The sequence below is a fragment of the Fukomys damarensis genome, unplaced genomic scaffold, assembly GCF_012274545.1.
Source record: "Fukomys damarensis isolate Sample0158 unplaced genomic scaffold, DMR_v1.0_HiC HiC_scaffold_13, whole genome shotgun sequence".
In the NCBI taxonomy this organism is placed as follows: Eukaryota; Metazoa; Chordata; class Mammalia; order Rodentia; family Bathyergidae; genus Fukomys; species Fukomys damarensis.
The window spans coordinates 27505511-27526893 of record NW_022900925.1 but is presented as its reverse complement, the minus strand read 5'-3'; the positions used below and the strand labels follow the sequence as shown (position 1 = coordinate 27526893).

General features: G+C 50.4%; 2 protein-coding genes across 2 annotated transcripts; both read left to right on the top strand.

Annotated features, from left to right (window-relative positions):
* The first annotated feature begins 726 nt into the window (after nt 1-726).
* On the top strand, nt 727-1662 carry LOC104859658 (olfactory receptor 4D2). The gene has a single exon (XM_010620348.1). The coding sequence runs from the start codon at nt 727-729 to the stop codon at nt 1660-1662; it is 936 nt and encodes a 311-aa protein (XP_010618650.1).
* Nucleotides 1663-11282: 9620 nt separating this feature from the next.
* On the top strand, nt 11283-21262 carry Epx (eosinophil peroxidase). The gene is made up of 13 exons (XM_010620242.2): nt 11283-11430; nt 11558-11651; nt 11858-12033; nt 12207-12324; nt 12417-12546; nt 13465-13671; nt 14756-15074; nt 16395-16555; nt 16908-17163; nt 17573-17743; nt 19623-19860; nt 20368-20580; nt 20868-21262. The coding sequence occupies exons 1-12, from the start codon at nt 11355-11357 to the stop codon at nt 20567-20569; spliced, it is 2148 nt and encodes a 715-aa protein (XP_010618544.1). The 5' UTR covers nt 11283-11354; the 3' UTR covers nt 20570-20580; nt 20868-21262.
* The last annotated feature ends 121 nt before the right edge of the window (nt 21263-21383 follow it).

Sequence of the window (21383 nt, the reverse complement as noted above, 5' to 3'; positions counted from 1 at the left end):
GCTATGCTGGCCATAAATAAACTGTGAAATCAAGACCTCTATCTAGAATCTTACAAAGCTGAATTGTGGAGGAAAAGCAGTCAGTTTGATGGACAGTTTACTTTTACGAAGCCAGCATTTCCCCCAGAGCATCTCTATTTTCAGCATATTTCCTCTAATAGACATGAAGGTTCTGTTAACACTTCAGTGTGCGAAATGTTCTACAAATACTGAAAACCTGAAAGAAGAAAGATGTCTTTAGATGTCAGGTTGTCACAGGTGAGAGTGATTACTGTTTATTATGCCAGGCTTCATTCCAGGAAGCTTATACATTTTACGCCACCTAGCACAAAGAAAATTCTGTAAAGAAAGCCTTTTCATTCCTACCCTACAGATGTAGAAACTGAGATACCAGTAAAATAAGTAACATGAGCAAATCTCAAAGAATTGGAAGATCTAAAATTGACTCCAGATCTGTGGGACACTCAGTGTCTTCCTATCACAATACCAGTCTTTGAGAGGCAGGCTGCATGTAGTGTTGGATGGTGCTAAGGTATCTCATGCATGTGTATTGCAGCACCTACTTGTGAAGTCTTCAGAGACATGGCAGCACCTGATGTCATGGTCCGCATGTAAGGATACCTCACAAATGGATCTGAAGAGCTCGGTCTGAGCTCCTGAGCTCTAAAAGGCGAGTAATGACTCATGCATCTTTGTCTGAAATTTGTTGTCTGTAGTATAGACCCCATGGAAACAGGGAACCTCACGTGGGTGTCAGAGTTTGTCTTACTGGGGCTTTCACAGACTCAGGAGCTCCAGCTTTTTCTGTTTTTGCTGTTCTTTACTGTCTACATCACCACTGCCATGGGAAACCTCCTCATCATAGTCACAGTGGCCTCAGACTCTCGGCTCCACTCACCCATGTACTTTCTGCTCCAAAACCTAGCTGTCATAGACCTTTGTTTCTCCTCAGTCACTGCCCCCAGAATGCTGGTGGACTTTCTCTCTGAGAAGAAGACCATCTCCTTCGAGGGCTGCATGGCCCAGCTCTTCTTCTTCCACTTCCTGGGAGGTGCCACGGTCTTCTTCCTCTCCGTGATGGCCTATGATCGCCTCATTGCCATCTTCCGGCCCCTCCACTACATCACCGTCATGAACACTCGACTCTGTATGGGACTCATGCTGACGGCGTGGGTAGGGGGCTTTGTTCATTCCATCGTCCAGATGGCTCTGATGCTCCCACTGCCCTTCTGCGGGCCCAACATCTTGGATAACTTCTACTGTGATGTCCCCCAAGTGCTGAGGCTCGCCTGCACGGACACTTCCCTCTTAGAGCTCCTCATGATCTCCAACAGTGGGATGCTGGATGTCATCTGGTTCTTTCTCCTTCTGATCTCCTACTTGGCTATTTTGGTGATGCTGAGGTCTCACCCAGGGGAAGCAAGAAGGAAGGCAGCTTCCACTTGCACCACCCACATCATCGTGGTGTCTATGATTTTCATCCCAAGCATCTACCTCTATGCCCGGCCCTTCACCCCCTTCCCGATAGACAAAGCCGTGTCCATCAGCCACACGGTCATGACCCCCATGCTCAACCCTATAATCTACACCCTGAGGAACCAGGAGATGCGGGCAGCAGTGAAAAGATTAGCACTGTGGCGACTGGTTTGTAAAGCAGAGTGACTACCAGAAGGTAGTCTTTTCTTTGGCTTGTTCTCCATTTGCAAATCGCATAGAGAGATGTACTACATCTACTCTACTCATAGCCTGTGAGTGTGTTGGGAGAGCCAGCTGCATAGTGGGTGTTGAGACTAAGAAACTAACTCAGTATTTTTAGGAGAAAGGAAAGTGTTCTTTTTGTGATTAAGGTTTGTGATAAAACATTCTAACATTCCTGCAACAAAGAGAAGTGTTTATTTATCCCTGAAGAACCCTACCTCCTTTGTCCCTTACTGACTGCTGGGTAAGTTTCTTTGATAATGACCTCATTTCCCCTAGAGCACTTCTATTTTCTGTATATTATCTCTCTTCTCAGCATCTCATTTTGGTCTGAGTCCAGAGTATTAAAAAGAGCACAAGGTTTGTAGTCCTGGTCCCTAACTGGGATCTGTGACCTTTCATTTACCCATTTGGTGATCTTGGATGAGCTACTTAAACTCTGGGTTGCATGGCGTTTTCCTTCTACCCAGACAGGAATACAAAACAGTGCCAATCACAACAGTGTCATGGATTCACTATAAGATCTAAGTTTTTAAATATGTGAGAAAATATCTTATAAAACAGAATATACGTAAGGATTATTATTATCCTTGACATTTATTCTCCTGTCTGATTTTGAAAGTAGGGCAGATATTCATTCCTATGTGAAGTGAAGGAGGCATGGAGAGGATGGAGGCTGGACTCCAGAAGGCCATGCAACATACCCGAGGGTGAAACTAACCCATAAATGGTGAGTATAAATTCAGGGCCACGTGTGTTGGAGTCTATTTTCCACTATCCCCTACCCACCCATCTGTATTTTCAGACTCAACACTTCTTGCAAACAAGAATCAAAAGATCCATTGATTTGATCTCCCCCCTACCTTTCTCCCTCACATTTCCTATGGCAGTGCTTTTCCTTAATACAAACGAGTGCCGTGGCCAGCTTCTTGGGTTCCATTCAGAGCTATTTACAAGACAGACACACAGACTGTCAGAGGAACCCAGAGCCAGTGGCAGACCTAAGACGGAGACAGAGGAAAAACAGACTCTTGGGTCCTTAATCTGTTATTTTAAAACATGATTTGTGGGGCCTGGGATTTAGCTCAGTGTTGCCGCCACCTGCCTCACAAGCGCAAGGTCCTGAGTTCGATCCCTGGTACAAAACACAAAACAAAATGTGATTTGTGTTTTCTCCTGGGATAGTCAGACTTGAAAGCTGCTTTTGCTAAAAACAAAAACAAAAGAACAGTGACTCTTCACCTGGGCCTACAGCTGCCCAAAGGGTAACTGAAATAGGAACAAAGCTGGGACTTCGTTTGGCCAAGAAGCAGTAGAGCCTTCATTTTGTATCTGTCTTCTTCTCTCTTCATACTCCTCCTTCTCCTCCTCCTCTTGTTCTTCTTCTTTTGGTACTGAGGCTCGAACTCCGGATCTTGTGCTTGCAAGGCAGGTGGTAGCACCACTGAGCTAAATCCCCTGTACCTGTCTTTTTTATTACTTAAAAGTTTGGGTCAGATCCCTGCTGAGCTCTTTGTGTAGGCATCTACATTTAGAGAGCATCTGTCTAAAAGCTATAGTACAGGGATCATTAACCCTAAATTTATATAACCTATTTCACCTCCCTTTATGATTGAGCACACCGGGATAAGAGATTTATAGGAATACTGAACCGCCCCTAAATCCCCAGAAGTCTCCAGTATTTCCCTAAACCTACAGTTATTTTGGATTCCAGCAGAGCCTCTGCAGAAGTGATCCTGCCCCAAGCAGAAACAGTCATCTCATGAAGACTGGATTAAATGATATTTCCTGGATGTAGCTTGCAAAACCAGAACCAAAATAATAATTAACCAGGTCCCATCCCATGCCTTAACATCCGGGCCTTTCCTTTTATACTGTATTAGTCCGTGATTGTAGTACACACTGATGACATTCCTTGTGGGAAGTAGGTACAAGTATATAATGTATCAATTCTTCCTAGTCCGCTTTCCCTTCCTTCCCTCCCTCATGTCAAGATCCCCTTCTCCTTTCAATTTGATCCTCTCTATCAGAGTGGTGCCCCCTTCAGCTCCTTCAGTTTAACTCGCTTCCCATTTCCTCTTTCTTTCTAACTCTGCCTAATAAAACCAGCCTATGCCTCTCGTGACCCATCCCGAAAGGCTCTCACGTAAGGCCAAGGCAAAAGGGAGGTGGGAGAGGAGAGGTGCTTGCCCTCAGCTGACTACCACCCCGTCCTGGACCTGCAACACCTCTCAGGCGCTCCTGCCTCCTCAATCTTCCCGACCTTTGCTGGCTTGGTCAGCACATCAGAAAGGTCAAGCTCTTGCTCAAGTTCACACAAGCAGGAATGGTGCTGGACCCCCAGGACAGCTCTCCAGAGCCACAAGCTGAGTTTTCTCCAGCCTTGCTTTAGGTAGAGGGCGCAGAGCAGTCCTCAGACACATGTGCACCCACGTGGCCTTGCCAGTGTGTAGCCAACGAAGTTTGAGCCAAACTCCTCCATGAACACTTTCATGTTCTCATCTTGAGAACATGGCCCAGGCCCCCTTCCTAGGAATCCCTGCGGGCAGAGACTGGTGTGCAGGGCCCTGAGCCCTACTCTGCCACAGCTGTCTTGATAGGGGCAGTTGGAGGAGAGCAGATAAAGAGATTCAATCAGGCCTGTGGCCGGCTGCTCCACCATGGCTGTAGACCGTTCTTATGAAAGAGGTTGCAGAAGCTTGAGGTTGCAAGCTGGCAGGGGGAAGGTTTTTGGGTATAGTTGCTGGAAGGTGCCTGAGAGGGAAGTCTCCATAGCAACCACCAATCTAGGACTGGCCTAGTTGAGGGAGAACAATACCCCAGCCAAAGACACCATCCTGACAGGCACAAATCCACTGTGTTCAGCCCCTCCCAGGCATCGAGTTAGGGCACCAAGGCCAGCGTGACCACCAAAAACCCATACAGGTACACACACCTTTTCTGTGTGGTGCTCACAGACTGGCAGGGAGCTGCAGCTTGGTCAAATCCAATCACAGATACACATGATTAGTTATAATGATGTTAAATCCTAGGAAAGGAACAGCAAGACCAAGAACCGGGAGACCCAGCCAACAGAATCGTGGCTGGCGAGGAGACAATATCTCCCTTTCCAGTAAGCATGAACTCCTGGTATTTCTGAGCACTGGCCTGAGCTTATCTCTGGTTACACAAAATCAGGCCTCGGGCCCCAGGGGCAGACACAGCGACTGTGCCCCTTCAGTGCAGTACAGCGTGTGCTGTGGGACACACCAGCATAGGGTGCCCTGCAGACAAAGGGGGGACATCTAACTGAGATGGCATCTGGGAGGTGAACAGGAAAGGTTCTGGGAGGAGGTGATGGCTCAGCTCTGGTGAGAAGATGAGAAGTTAGCTAGGCAAGGGACATGAACAAGAACCCAGAGGTAAAGGGGCAGATGATGCATCAGAACACTCCAGAGAGGGCTGGGGATCAGCCCAGTGGTAGGACACTTGTCTAACATACACACAGTCCTACGTACCATTCCCGAAACTGAAAATAAAAAACAACCAACCAGAGAGATCAAGGCCAGAGTGTGGTGGCTAGGCAGAAGTGAGAGGCCTAAGAAGGTCCTGGAGGGTCTAGGAAGCTGGGGAAGAATCTGGAATTCTCCGGACTGCTGCTAAAGGGACGTTGTGCACAGACCCTGTCTTAGTTGTTTTTCCAATAGCTGAGTCAAAATACCTGATATTCAGCCCCTGGCCCCCCAAAGACTTATGCATATCCCTTTATGAAAAAGGCATTTAGTCCATCTCTAAGAGTTGCCAAAAGCATTGCTGAAAATTCCAAGTCCAAAGTCTCCTCTGACATTTTCAGAGAATTCTTGACTGCAAGCACCTATACACAAGAAAAGAAAGTTATCACTTCAAACATTCAATGGCATAAGGTAGACATTTCCACTCCAAAAGGTAAAATAGGAGGATACGAAGGAATAGGACCAAAGCAAGCCCCAAATCCAGCAGAGCAAACATTAAGTCCTGTAGTTCCATGTCCAGCATCCAAGGCAGTCTGTGGCAAGATGTGCACTCTAAAGGGTTTGGGTGGCTCTGCTGGTAGTTGCAGCTCCCAAGGCTTCTGTCTTGGCCAGATCTGCTCCCTCCTTGCAGTTTTCCTCACCATGTTCCTTGTTTCTCCAAACTTCTGGGGTCTCCACTGCACCTTTGTCTTCACACAGCTTCACACACTGCCCTCTCCGGGGCACACTGCTTGCCTTCCGGGCCTTCTTTTGAAATCTAGGTGGAAGCCTTCCTGACCCCACAACTCTCATTTTCTGCACGTGCCTAAAACCAGCACCACATGATGCCAAGGTCTGTTACCAGCTGGAGCGACAGTCAGGCTTCCTTCTCTCTTAGCGGTAGGGGTCAAGTGCCAATGAACCAAATCCCAAGGAACAGCTTTCCTAGGCCACCACCATTCTGCAACATGGTGCTCTGGGGCTCTCTTAATACAAAGTCTTTCATGTTGCAATTTTGAGCTTGCAAAGAGTGGAGTACTACTGGTTCTTGTGATAGCTTCAGGCCATCTTTTCTATTTTCCTGTCCTCAGCAATCAAGATCTCCTCTGCTTAATCTTTGCAGTCTATAGCTTTACTGGAGCTTCCTTTCTGGCCAAACTCACATTTTAAATCATTCTGCTGGGCTCTTTGCTCTTGATTCTCAATATAAATCCTGCCAAAGGCCCCCAACAGTAGCCATACCACAGCCTCAACATTAGACTGCCTTGAAATTTCTTTTGTTAGATTTATCAGCCCATAGCCCTTAATATCGGTCTCAGACACAGTCTCTGGAATGGGAAAACATTCTGCCAAGGCATTACACACATGTTCTGGAGTCCACCAGTCAGTGTAAACCTTCTTCCCAACAGAAACCTCATGACCCTAGTCTTTCATGGCAACATTTCTATCAGTATTCTGGTCTCTTGAGCTCTGACCAGAATCTCCCATCAAGTACAGCCTAAGGCTTTCCAGGGCTGCTATTTTAGCTGGTATCTTGGAACCTTTCCATAAGCCAGTTCCAAAGGCTCCTGAACCATGTTGTCAGGTAGACATACCGATGGCTTCACTCCCACTACCAAATTCTTAGTTACTTTTCTTTCATTGCTGAGACAAAATACCCAACAACCAAAGTTAAAGAAGGACAAGTTTACTTAACTCATAGTTTGCAGAGGTTTCAGTCCATAATCAGCTGTCTCTAAGGTAGGGTGCCATGGCAGAAAGGTATCACAGAGGAGAAACAGTGTACAGCAAGCAGGTGGGCGAGAGCACAGTGGGCTTCTTTCTGTCCCTTATATTTTATGCAGGCTACCCACCCTAGGGTGAGTATAGCACTCACACCCTAAACTCTAGCCAGAACTGTGCCAAACCAATCAGTGGACAAATGTAATAATCACACACCCTCAATCCCAGCACCACACACTCTAGATCCATCCACCTCTGAAAAGCAACCCCCTCTGGGGGGCATTGGGGGGACATCTAGACACAAGCCATAACAGACCTCCCAGAGCAAGCCTGCCCACTAGGACCCTGCATGGCCAGCTGCTCCCAGGAGAGCATGTGAAACGGCCCCTTCCCAGCTCTAGATGCTCGGAGCCCAGTGCTCCCCTCCTCCCTCTCCCCAGGGACTCACAGTGTAGAGGGGCAAGAGGGTGGAAGGGCTGGAAAGCCTCCTGGTTTGTCATTCAGCAATGGATAAGAAGGGGTGAAATGCCAGTACCAAAGACAGAGCAAAGGAAGCTATCCATGCACACGCAGAAAATAAGGAGTGCTAACTGTGCAAGAAATTCAGACCACTTACTACGATCACCACACGGCAGCAATTCTAAACAATATCAGTGATAAATTCTCCTCCCTCAAGACATCTTATGTTGGCCTGTATTCTAAGTTGTCACCGCAGTCACCCACGAGCTTTAGTAAAACATGCAAGCTCCAAGTTAGTGCATTTTAATGCCTTATTCTTTACTAAACACTGTGTCCTATGTGGAATTTAATTAGGAAATTTCCCATTAATTCAGTGGTTCCCTTAGCTATGGGCCTTTGCTCCGAGTAAGTGCTGGCAGTTCAGAATGAGCTGGGCAGGCTTTGGCGTGATGCCTTGCCTTTAAATAGTGAGTGCTCTTGCCTTTAAACAGTTGACTAGATATAAACTATGGTAGCACAGTAATTGTAAAGACAACGAAACAGAACTCTATTTTCTACAATTATGTCCTTCCATGTGACCACTGGAGTTTTGTGTTTAAAATTTATAACAGTGAAAAAGTACAAATGGTGAAGTACTTTTAATTGGCAGTTTTATTTCACACATGAAATATTCTACTGAATTTCATTCATATCTTGAAGATTAAACAAACTCTTTTTTTTAAACTTTTAATTTTGGGGGGGTTTGAGGCAGGGTCTCACTATGCAGTTGAGACTGACCAGGAACTCACTATGTAGCCCAGGCTGGTCTCGAACTCACAGCAATCCTCCTGCCTCAGCCTCCTGACTGCTGGGATTACAGTCATGAGCCACCACGCCCGGCTAATTATTCATTTTAAAACTAAATAACAAGTCAGGAAAGCAGAAACTGTGGATATGTTAACTATTAAACCACCAACATGTGGGTTATTTAAAACATATTTGTGCAATTTAAAAAGTATTAATCCATTGTTCTTTTCCTTTTATGTAGTAATATTTTATTTTTATTTCTTTACTTGCATGACTATGTATACACGAAGTTCAGTATAAAAAAGAAATGTTTCGCACATTTCTAGTCATTATTATTATTTGTTTCATTAATGGATATCAATAAAAATGGTTTGGCATGTGAAGAAGAGCATAAAAAAAGTAATCTGAGCCAGGTCAGGCAGTACACACCTGTAGCAATCCCAGCTACTCGGGAGGCTGAGGCAGGAAGATTTGACCTTGTGGCCAGCCTGGACTGCATAGCAAGATGATGTGTTAAAAAAAAAAAAAAAGTGAGATTGGAAGATGCAGCTCTGTGATAGATCATTTGCCAAGCAAGTGTGAGGTCCTAGGTTTAACCCCCAGTACTGGAAGAAAAAAAATCTGATACTCTTGATTGCCACAAGCAAAATTTAGCCCCAAGGAAAATCTCTCCAATGAGGTCTCAGTGGGCCTGAGAAAAAGTCCATGGGGGAAGGGAAGGGACGACACATCCCTTGCTCGCGCCCTTCTTCTGGTCCCGTGTGCCGCTGCACTCCCCACACAGCGTCAAAGGCATGAGGTATGAGAGGACCCCACCCGTCAGGCCTGCTGCCTGGCACAGGCCATGGCGGGGTGCCCATGCCGGAGGGGCCCCACCTCTGTCTTTCCCCTTGATGTGCAGTGTCCTGGCCCCCAGAGGCAGAGGTCCATTGTCTTCTTTGGAAGCCTCCCTTCCAGGCACCCAGCCCAGAGGGCACTGCACTCCCTGCCACCACCTTCAGGCTGGTGGTGGTGGCTGCCCAGGAAGGACAGACACACGGGAGCTCGGAAAGAGGCAGCAAGGCTGGCTCAACAGCACAGCCAAGTGCCTGCTGCATGTCAGACCTTGTGGTGGTCTTTCACATTTATTCTCCCAGTAGACAGGGCAGCCCTCCGCCACCAGTGAGGAGATGGCCTTGAGGTTGAGGAACTAACACCGCTGGCACGGTCAGGCTCCCTGGTGCTGACTGCCTGGCTTGGTGTCTAGCCCCTTCTGTGGGGCAGGTCAGAGATAGCTTCCCAGAGGGAGCCAGGAGAAAAAGCTGGGTCTTGTAGGTGAAGGGTTGGAGGATTGGGTCCTAGTGGCAGAGCCACTTGGGAGGGCCACAGAGCATGGGATAAGGAGTATCCAGTCCCCAGGGCCCCAAGAGGCCCTGCTTCTCCTGAACCTCTGCCCACTGGGGCAGATGCATGGGCCCAGCCCCAGCAGCACCCCGGAACCTGATCTCCAGTCTGGCTGTGCAGGGCTGTTCTATGACCCCTTCCATCTGCTTGCCCCCAACCCTCCCACCCTCCAGCAATCAGTAGGCTCAAATCCCTAGAACATGGGCCAATGTGGCAGGGAGGGCTAGGTCTAGAGCCCAGGGTTCTGTTCGGTCTTAGGCTGTGGTACCAATAACCCATGACAGCCCACATCTGGGGCTGACCCTTCACAGCTCACTATCGCTGAGAAAGCAGAGGCCCCCGAGGTGGAGAGCAGCGCTGGCTCTGAGTACAGGGACCCTGGAAAGAGGGCAACCTCAGCCACATATACCTCTGCTAGCTCCAAGCTGGAGCATCCGCCCTCCAGAGGGCAGGGCAGGGCAGGTCAAGCATGTTGAGGTGCTTGGTGCCATTAAAAGAAAACCTCTCATGATGATCACCATCCTACCTTACAGGTTTGGGAACTGAGGCCCAGAAAGGGTGGGATTTACCCAAAGTCACACAGTGGGCCAGCAGGGAACTCGGTACACTTTCACCACCTACAGAGTGACTTTCCTTCCAGCCCCCTTATCACGCAGCAGGGGCCTCTGCTGAAATCAGGCGATAAGATCAGGCGGCCTGGCCATCAACTGGAGCTTGTGAAAGGGTTGCCAAAGCAAAGTGGCAACTGTCGAGAGCAACTGTCGGGGCTGGTGACATCGCTGAGGGAGGAAGGACAGAGGAGGGCACTGGGCAGGCTGAGGTGGACAAGGGTCTGGGCAGGGGACAGGATGATGGGAACAGCCCTGTGGGGCTCTGGAGCAGTACGGGTCCATACTGAGGGAGGAAGGGACACGTCCACCAGAAGAGAGGCGGTGGACACAGCGGTAGGCAGGCTCCAGAGATGAGTGCATGACTCCCAGGGAGGACAGGAAGGGAGACAGGTGTGAGAGGGCTGGGCCTGGGCACGCACTGCCTGGGATACATTCTACACAGAGGATGTGGAAACGGGGCTCCCTCAGGGTCTCACCGTTAGAGACACAGCTGGATCAAATTCCAGCTCAGTCTGAGCCCACTGCCAGGCTCTGCCTCGGCCACACCTTCAACTGTCCTTGGCACCTCGGGAGGAGCTAAGGAGGTCAAGGCGCATCATCGGCCATACATTATTCATTCACTTGACAAACACTTACTGAGCACCTGCCGAACGCCAGGTCTTGCATAGGGCATGGGAAAATACAATAGTAAGGCAGCTGCAGTTTCTGCTGGTGAGGAAGAGAGCCTTTCCGGTCATTTGACCCAACTCCCATGTAGGGACATGGAGATGGAGGCCTGGCCACGTAGTTAGTGAGGGATGGGGTCAGCCCCAATCCTTTTCCAAGGCGTACTGCTCCCGGGTCCTCCTGCAAGTACCCATCGGCACCTGGGTGCGGGGCGCTGCTTTGGGCCCTGGGACAAATTCATCCACGGACTCAGTGGTGGAGGGTGGGGATTGAGCAGGAAGGCAGGGAGAAGATGAACAGGACCGGGCTTTTGTGGGTGGGGGGCGAGGTAATTCCATCTCTCCACTCCCCGGAGGACTAGAGGGCTTTTCCAGAGCTCCGCCTCAGGGGTGGGGCTCCTGAGGTCCAGAGCAGCCCTCCCCCCACCAGGAGGAGATATAAAGGTCCCTTCCCAGCTACTTCCAGAAAGGAGCAGGAAGAGGTGACAGGTCAGCTGGGGACCCTCTGAGAGGAAGGTTTTAGGGGACCCACCTGTGGAGCCGGAGGTCTCGCTGCAGAGATGCCGCTGCTCCTGGCCCTGGCAGGGGTCCTGGCCACACTCATGCTCACCCAGCCCTGTGAGGGCACCGTCCCAGGTAACAGCCCTTGGACAGCCAAGGAGGTGGGTCGACCTGAGGGAAAGGAAAAGGAGGGGAACACTTGGATCTGGGGGAAGGGTGTCTGAGGCTCCCTCGGACTCTGAGTCCCCACCCATTTAAACAGCCTCCCCTAGGGCAGTGGAGATCTCGGTCCTTTGGGACAGCATAACAGAGGCCAAGCTGCTGGTGGACTCAGCTTACAACCAGACCCAGAAGAGGTGGGCCCGGGCCTGCCTGGGGTCCTGGGGGAATGGGCTTCAGCTAAGGTCTTTTCACCCAACACTGGCCCCTGCACTTCATGAGACCTCCCTTTTCTGCAACCGCTCTCTGCCTACTCTGTCCTGACCATCCACTCCCTGCACTGGGGCTCTGAGGGGTGGGTCTGCACCCTTCCTTCAGTCCTCCCTGTTTCTCCCCTGGGCAGCATCAAGCAGCGCCTTCGAAGTGGCTCAGCCAGCCCCATGGACCTCCTGTCCTTCTTCAAGCAACCAGTAGCAGCTACCAGGACTGTTGTTCAGGCTGCTGATTACATGCATGTGGCCTTAGGGCTACTGGAAGAGAAATTTCAACCCCAGGGATCCCAACCCTTCAATGTCACTGGTACTCTGCTCTCCACCTGGCCTGGGAGTGGAAAAAAGCCAGGAGTGGGAGGTGGGGGGCACAGCCATGGTGTGTTGGGAGGAGAGAGGGCAACGAGATGGTGAAGGTTGGGCGGGGCCAGTCCAGAAAGGAGCTAAGACCCTGGACTCAGGCCTGGCCCCCTGGCCCTGCAGATGGGCTAACGGAACCCCAGCTGCACCTGCTGTCCCAGGCCAGTGGCTGTGCTCTCCAGGGCCAAGCTGAGAAGTGCAGCAACAAGTACCGAACCATCACGGGGAGATGCAACAACAGGTAGGTTCCAGGGCTGCCCTGACCCAGGGGCCCTCCCTCCCTCCCCAGCCTCTCTCCTATACCCTGCTAACCCCTACACATTCCTGCTACAGGAAGAGACCCTGGCTGGGGGCCTCCAACATGGCCCTGGCTCGCTGGCTGCCAGCAGAGTATGAGGATGGGCGGTCACTCCCCTATGGCTGGACCCCCGGCAAGAAGCGCAATGGCTTCCTCCTCCCTCTTGTGAGTTGGGGTGAGGGGGCTGCAGGATGCTTGACCTCCTTTGAATTCCGGGAGTAAAACAGCCTGGAGTCAGCCAGATGGGATTTACCGCAAGTTCTCCCACCAACCAGCTGGGTGATACGGCTAAATAATTCTACTGAGTCAGTTACTTTATCTGTGGGATGTCTCACAGAGCTGGTATGAATACAAAGCATAGTACTTGGTCTCAATAGCCACATAAGACATGGTCTCTTAGTGCTAGCTACTGGAGTATTGTTTTTTGGTTTTTTTTTTTTTTTTTTGGTACCCAGGGATCGAACTCAGGACCTTGTGCTTGCCAGGTGTGTGTGTGTGTGTGTGTGTGTGTGTGGTTTGCTTTCTGAGAGGATTGGTGTCAAAGTATCTTGCTAAATATAAAGAGCTATACACCTTAATCTGGAAATACCTATTGAACTATACAACTGCATACTCATCGACTTTTTATATGCCAATATAACAATTAATCATCTATCTATCTGTTGATATCTACTTATTTTTCTTTTATTGCTTCTCCCATACTCTTATTTTTTATCCATCACCTTGCAACCAGTCTATGCATCTGTGAATCATTCCTATTAACTGTCAGCCTACAAATTAATCTGTCAATTTGACCTATTTACTTCTCTGGGAGAGCTGGTGGGGCCTGAGACAGTCATACCAGTCCCTCTCCTCTTTATTGCTGGAATCCTCAGGAGCCAGGCCAGAAACCATCCTAGGAATGACTGCCACAATGGGAGAGAGCTGCATCGCCAGGGACGAAGGAGAAATAGAGGGGAGGGCGGAAGAGGAGAGACTCTGGCCCCTCCAGCAGGGGGAGCTGCTTGCCCTCAAGTCTTGGGTTGACGCTAGCACCTTGTGGATCCCAAGCCCGGGCCCACTGCTGATCTTATTTTCTCACAGGTCCGGGCTGTCTCCAACCAGATCGTGCGCTTCCCCAGCAAAAGGCTGACCTCTGACCGTGGCCGGGCCCTCATGTTCATGCAATGGGGCCAGTTCATCGACCATGACCTGGACTTTTCCCCAGACTCCCCAGCCAGAGTGTCCTTCATTGCAAGTGTGGATTGTGAGAAGACATGTGCCCAGCTGCCCCCCTGCTTCCCTATCAAGGTACCCTTAGCCAGCCAACCTTCCAGACACCAGGGTGGCTTCTATCCTAGGCAAAGCGAGGTAGGCAGGGATGGGAGAGACTGAAGCCTTTCTCAAGGAGCCATTTGTGCAGCTGGGGTATAATCTGGAGACCCAGAATGCAGCCAGGCATGGACCCTCTTGCTGCACATGCTGAGGAAGGGAGAGGACCTGCTGAGGCTCAGGTGACTTCATGGAGGAAAGCCATGGAGACAGGCTTCAATCTGTAGGTTTGATTCCCAGAGGGGAAGCTCCCGGGCCCCTACTTTTGGAAGCCTTTAGGATTTCTTACTTTTTCTCCTTCTTGAGGAGGTCCAAGGTCCCTGAAGCTCTCACCAACTTCTGGGGTTGGGCTTTGAGCAGAGTCCTTTCCTGCTAGAAAACAAGGATGGTGCTGGCCACAAGGCAAGAAACAGCAGAATCCAGGGAGTGGAGGCTCTGCTGGGGCTACAGCGGGGACAGGCACCACCACAAACTCCACCACCCACGATAGCCAGGCCACACTCATGAAGGATGACATGTGAGGCCCTGGCCGGCCCCTCCCTGTTGCTACCTCCCCCCTTCCTCAAGCTCTGGCACAGAGGCCCCTCCTCTGCAGGGCTTCTAGACCTTCCTAGTGTACCCTTAGCCTTTGGCTTCTATATCACGTAGAGCCACCTAGAGGGACTTAGCTTTGTGCGTGTGATTGTCTGTACTGCGCTGGCAGCTTCCCACCTCTGGCCCTGGGTTCACTGCCCTTCGTAGTCTCCAAAGCACCCAGCAAGAAAGGAGCCTAGGAAATGTTTGTCCAACTGTGCCCCCTCTCAGAAATGGTTTCCCCACCTGTACGATGAGACTCTAGATTGTTTCAAAAGCCTCATCCATATCTAACCTTTTGTGACTCTATGCTACAAAACGCTAAGGGCACTCAGATCCAAGTGATGAGCAGCATGAGTCCAGGTGAGTCAAGGTGGGCTTCCTGGAAGATGGCTTTTGAGCAAGTTTTTTGAGGGAGGTAGGGGATGACCGAAAGGAGTGAGCCTGCTCTTGAGGGGTTCCAGAGTCACTGACTGCTCTTCTACCTCAGATACCACCCAATGACCCCCGCATCAAGAACCAGCGTGACTGTATCCCTTTCTTCCGCTCGGCACCATCATGCCCCCAAAACAGGGCCAACATCCGCAACCAGATCAACGCACTTACTTCCTTTGTGGATGCCAGCATGGTGTACGGCAGTGAGGTCTCCCTTGCCCTACGGCTCCGCAACCAGACCAACTACCTGGGTTTGCTGGCTGTCAACCAGCACTTTCAGGACAATGGCCGGGCCCTACTGCCCTTCGACAATATGCATGATGACCCCTGTCTCCTCACTAACCGCTCTGCACGCATCCCCTGCTTCCTAGCAGGTCAGCTCTGGGGGGCACTGGTGTCTGACTGGGATGGGGAAGCCATGGTGGGATGTGGGGAGGGAACGTGGTTCGGGACGTCAGTATCAGGCACACCATAGGCATCGATCTGAGCACAGTCATCAGAGAGCCAGTATGTCATAAGGAATCCCTTTGCTAATCCCGTGTGTGGCCAGAGAGCCCTGCTTGACAATCTGTAGTGATGTGGGGGACTCACCACCTGCTGGGTGCCCCAGCCCATCCCCAGGCTGCTCCGCTGGCTCTAAGAAGCAGGCTGTATCTCCTTACACAGCAACAGCCCCTTTAATTATCTGAAAGCAGCTTTGCTTACCCCTAGATTTTTTTCTTCTCTAGGCTAAATTTTCTTACCCACCCCTAATGCTAGCTAGACAGTGATATCTGATACCTTCTTCTGGATGCATAATATGAACTCCTCAGATTCTTTTGCCTGCCCCCCAGGCATGTGGATGTAATGATAATGGCAATCATTTCCAATTATTTAAGATATTCAAACGGGCCACCCCTCAACCTCAGAGAAGCCCTGAAAGACAGGAGCTATCATCCTTACTTTCAGACAAGCTGAGACTCAGGGAAGATAAGTAATGTGTGCGAAGAGCACAGAGTTTCCAATGGAAGAGCCCACACGGGGACAAAGTTAGTGTAGCTCAGGGTCTCTGCCATGGCTGCTGTGGTCCCTGCTTTCCTTAAGGTGAGTGGCTCAGGCCTTGCTCTGTAAGAGCTATACATCAGGGAGTCCCAGGGAGAGCAGCAAGTGCATTCCTGAGTCTTCTGAAGCACAGTCTAAATGAGACCCTGTGAAAAGGGCTTGGTGAGATGCCAGATGACCGAATTTATCTTCTTGAGGGTCTGGGTGTGGAAACAGTGTTCTGTTCAACCTTCCCTCTTGTTCTCCTTCCCTCTGGCTCCTCGAGAGAGAGCAGTGTGACACCAAATGCTAAGATGGGAAGGAAGGTTCAGTCCTTGGTAGAAGATATGCAGGTGGGTGGGCTCACCCACCCCAATCAAGTTCCCAGAGTGGTCCAAGTGCCCCCACCACAGCTAGTCCAGGCCATCTTGCAGAGTAGAGTCATTAGGCAAATATTTCCCTACTGGATCCAAGATCTACTGTGCTCCCATCGTGGGCTGCAGTACTGGGGAGGAGGGTGCAATCAGTGGGTCTTATGGTGCAGCCAAGGATATGGAGGTGCAGTGAAGATAGAGCTTGGCCCACCCACCTCCCTAGGTCCCAGACCTCAGTCTGCTGTCACTGAAAGGCTGTCTAGGAGGGGCTGTGGCAACTTGGAACTTGGGGTTTTCAAGGTGACTCCCGGTCAACTGAGACCCCCAAACTGGCAGCCATACACACCCTCTTTATGCGAGAGCACAACAGGCTGGCCACTGAGCTGAAACGCCTGAATCCCCACTGGACTGGCGACAAGCTGTACAATGAAGCCCGGAAGATCATAGGGGCCATGGTCCAGGTAGGAAGTGCCGGGTCTCAGAATCACCCAGAAGCCAACTGTCATGCGGAGCAGTCGGGGGAGTGGCTCACACCATCCTTAACACATGCTTGGGGTGTATCTGAGGTCAGCTGGGTCTGGGTAACTAGGGTGCACCTTTGCCCCAGTCCTGCTATATTCTAACTCCTTGTGACCCATGACACTCAGCTTCTCTGGGCTTGAGTATCTCATCCCCCAGTGGGAAGTTACCATTGCCACATTTGATGTGACAATAAAGACTTCCTAGGTCTGAACAGCCCTTTGAAAACACAAGTCTGTCTGAAGCAAGTGTGCTGGCACTGCCTCCAACAGTCTTTCCTGCCTTCTTTCCTAGATAATCACCTACAGAGACTTTCTGCCTCTGGTTCTGGGCAAGACCCGGGCCAGAAGAACCCTAGGTCACTACCGGGGGTATTGCTCCAATGTGGACCCACGTGTGGCCAACGTCTTCACCCTGGCCTTCCGCTTCGGCCACACCATGCTGCAGCCCTTCATGTTCCGCTTGGACAGCCAGTACCGGGCCTCAGCACCCAACTCCCACATCCCGCTTAGCTCTGCCTTCTTTGCCAGCTGGCGAATCGTGTATGAAGGTGATCAGGCTTTCCAGAGGCAAAGGGGGTGTGGCGGGGAGCACTCCCTCCCCCCCGGGGGTGGGGCAACCCCACATACTGCCAGGAGGACACGTTGTTGTCTCCCCAGGTCAGGAGAGGCAGGGATAACACACGACCTTCCGTCACGGGCCTCTCTTCCCTGTGGGGGGGATTCCTGAGAGGGGCAGACTGGTGTCCTGGTAGACCTCCAAGGTGCTCACACCTTCTTTAAGAAGGTGGGTGGGGTGACCTCTTCCCCCACTTCAGCTCCCTCATGTCTACCCTGGTTTATCTGGACACACATTAGAGACTGGCTTGTCCAGCTCTGATCTACCTTGGCATCACGAAATAACCCAAGGCGATTCTAGAGTCTGGTCTAATCCGTGCTGCTATCATTCCCTGCCACCAGGTGGCATTGACCCCATCCTCCGAGGCCTCATGGCCACCCCTGCCAAGCTGAACCGTCAAGATTCCATGTTGGTGGATGAGCTCCGGGACCGCCTATTTCAGCAAGTGAAAAGGATCGGACTGGACCTGGCAGCCCTCAACATGCAACGCAGCCGTGATCACGGCCTTCCAGGTAAGGCTGGTCCTCTCAAGGGGTTCTGAGAAGAACTGGGCCTCCCTTCTGACAGGATGTATGATGGTACAGAGCTGTGTACCACTGCACTCTGGGAACCTGTCACTTCTTCCCCATTACTGTAGGGTCTCCAGCTTTAGGTTCACCAAAGGGCTAGGACTTGGCATGGGAACTGAAAAAAGAGATCAGGACTTTCCCACTAGAGAACAAGAGTTGACTGAAAAAGCAAGGAAGACTTGCTTCATTCCCAGCCTCCCTGGGAAGTTCCAGGGAGGGAGGCTAAAGCTCTAGGCCTACAAAATCTGGCTCCTTGCTGAGAAGTGACAGGCAAAGAGCCTTAGAGTCAAGTAGCTAGTGGAGTAAAAGCAAGGTTGCCTTGGCTATGTGGGGAGGGCACAAAAGACTTCATCCCAGGGAAGAAGAAAGAGTAGGCACTTTCATGGACAATCCACTCAGCCCTCCCCATGACCTTGGCGCACAAATATTATAGCCGTGATACACAAGGAAATGAACTCACAGTAATTTGTCCAAGGTCACACAAGCAGTAAAAGTCTGTAGTGAAATTGAAACTGTCTCTTCTTCCCGCTATTCAACACCATTAGGGCAAAGATGTCAGCCACTGCGATTCCCTTTTCTCTTTTCCCTACCTCCTTGTCTAGATGGAAGCCTCATCTGCCTGGGTGCTCTCTGGCCACATATAAAGGAGTCAGGGGACTTCCTGCCACCTACTTCCCTAACGCAGCACCTGACAGATGCAGCAGGCACTCTGGCACCTGAGTTCTTTTCTCCTTAAACTGGGGTCTCCTGACAGCTAAGGAGCTGTGGACCCCCCCCCGTTGGAGTCTTGAGATCACCAGCCAGCCTCCTAAATTGTGACACTATGACTCCTGTTCCCAACACTTCTTCTGTTCCCTCCATGCCATCCCAGAAATATCCTAACACTAACTCTCACAGACTCCTCTAATCCCTTCTCATGACTAACAAATTTGGGGTTGGATGACCTGGTTTGAACTCCTGTTCCAATGACCTTGGACAAATCACTTTTAAATATACCAGATATATTACTATAAAAGTGCCTCACAGAGATTTTCTAGGGGTCCTGAGAAATATTCATGCAACAGAGCTTAGTAGTAATAAGACATTGCATGGCTTCCCTTTGTTTAGAGGGAGGGGTTTGTCACATGGGGCTGGTGTTTCTTCAGGTTATGCAAAGCCATCTCCATTCTTGGTTGTCCATAGCATATTACGTAGCATTGGCCCTGGTATTAGATCCTGATAGCTCCCTCCCTTCCTTCTTTCCTTAGAGACAGTTGCCCAGGCTTGGCTTGAACTTACACTCCTCCTGTCTCAGTCTCCCAGAGTGCCAGGATTAGAGATGCACCACCGTGCCCAGAAACCACCAATCTACTTTCTATGTATTTGCCTATTCTAGAACTCTCATATTGTATGTGGTCCTTTTCGGAGTAGCTGAGTCTTCATTTGTTGGTTTGTTCACTCGTTTATTTACTTACTTGCTCACTATACTACTCATTCTATACTCCTGAGTCAGACCTTTTGATATTCTGGGTACTGAGCCTAACTAATGCACGTGAGCCCAATAAAGGTATCACGAAGTGCAAGCTGTGAGTTTTGGTTACAACAGCTCCTCAGTCTGATGCACACAAAGCCTGGTTGTCCACTCACAGTTTAGAGGGCAGTAAGCAGGTATTCGGACTGGCGGGGATCTTCTTGTTTGGTCCGACATTAACTATTCACAGAGCAAATACCAGACCGGTGTCCTCTAAAATGGTGCAAAGCCATGCTCTGGAGGACATGGGGAGAGGAGCAGAAGCTAATGAGAGATGGACAGGACTAAGCCGCTTCTCTCTGTCTCCGGCAGGGTATAACGCATGGAGGCGCTTTTGTGGGCTTTCCCAGCCCCGGAACTTGGCACAGCTTAGCAGAGTGCTGAAAAATCATGACTTGGCAAGGAAGTTCCTGAAACTATACGGGACACCCAACAACATTGACATCTGGGTTGGGGCCATCGCAGAGCCTCTTTTGCCAGGGGCCCGTGTGGGGCCTCTTCTGGCTTGTCTCTTTGAGAACCAGTTCAGAAGAGCCCGAGATGGAGACAGGTGAGTGATTCCACTGTAAAAGACATCAATTCAGAAGCAGAGCAGAAAAGCACTAGCATTTCAAGAATCTCTGGGGAAAAGGGTTTTAGATTTGTTTCAGGCTCCTCCCTGGAAAACTGGGTCTGAAAGAGAGATGCTGACCCAGGTGAGGCTGATATTGCTGGAGCGAGAGTCACCTTAAACCCAGGGGAGACCTGTCAGCCTCACTATTCTGGGCTGGCAGATCCCATAAGACGGAAAGAATTAAATCTGGTTTCCCTACAGTAACCTTGTGGTTTAAAACCTGACTCCTTATTTGGATGTGGTATTTGCTTGGTCTGTGCCTGTAATAATGGGCAATTTATTGAACCACTGAAACTGCTTCTTCATTTATAAAATGGGAATAATACCTATCTTGGAATAAGTTTCTAGGAATCGAGTGAGATACTCTATGTACAGTACCTGGTACAAGTGCCTGTAAGGTAATTCCTTCCCAACTTTCTCCCACATCTCTTGACCTCCTGGTAGGTTCTGGTGGCAGAAATGGGGTGTTTTCACCAAGAGACAGCGCAAGGCCCTGAGACGGACTTCCTTGTCTCGAATCGTGTGTGATAATACTGGTATCACCACCGTTTCAAGGGACATCTTCAAGGCCAATATCTACCCTCGGGGTTTTGTGAGCTGCAGTAGTATCCCCAGGTTGAACCTATCAGCTTGGCGAGGCAAATGAGGCTTCTGCAGGTAAGGGGAGGCCTGCAGGCCCTCACACCTTTTGTTGGACAGATGGCTTCTCCTAGGCTTCCAAGTAGAGACAACAAAATTTGTCACCAGCAACAGGGGGCTCTTTCCTAGTGGCTTTCCAGTATGCTAAATTCTGAGCTGGTAAGTCAATCCCAAAGCCTAGGACTCTGAGGAGCAATTCGGAATTGTCCAACTATCCTTAGAACTTGGTCACTGGTGCCTGTTTTAGGATCCATTTCTGGATATCTGGCAAATCCCTTGCTTATTCACTTCTGTTGTTTCCACAGGAGTCTGTGCCAAGCCCCAACTCTTGGAAATGAGGGTAAAGGGAAGATCATGAGGTTGCCTTTGCTGTTGGAACAACTATTTCCTGTTGGTGCTTTCGGCGGCTGCGACTCACTGCCCGCCTCATTGGCTGAGAGGAAAAGCAGGGACTCCTAGCAACGATGGACCCGCCCACCCTTGGAGCCTCTTAAGTATTAGGTTAAGAATTAGTACCAGATACAAGGATTTGTGAGCCAAGCCATGAGGTCCCAGCAAGAGTCAACTGAAGGGTTTCCAGTACTTTCTTCTATTTCCCTACCACCACCATGACTAGAAGGTCACCTAGTCCCAGTCTCACCACCCCACAATCCTGAACCTGCAGGCTGGGAGCACACTCTGTACCAATAAAGCATGTTGAGGGCAGGGGCTGCTGTGTCTATGTTGGGTTAGGGGCAGGTGGCCTCAGGCCCATGCCTTGCCCTAGATGTTGCAGGACAGCACTGCTATGGCACAAGTTGGCATTCTGCGTCTCTTCTGGG

Excerpts from the sequence above, each read along its gene's own strand:
- LOC104859658 (XM_010620348.1), top strand. The coding sequence starts at position 727 with ATGGAAACAGGGAACCTCACGTGGGTGTCAGAGTTTGTCTTACTGGGG.
- Epx (XM_010620242.2), top strand. The coding sequence starts at position 11,355 with ATGCCGCTGCTCCTGGCCCTGGCAGGGGTCCTGGCCACACTCATGCTC. Across the intron at positions 13,672-14,755 it reads CCCCCTGCTTCCCTATCAAG|ATACCACCCAATGACCCCCG; the intron begins GTACCCTTAGCC and ends CTTCTACCTCAG. Across the intron at positions 16,556-16,907 it reads TCATAGGGGCCATGGTCCAG|ATAATCACCTACAGAGACTT; the intron begins GTAGGAAGTGCC and ends CTTCTTTCCTAG.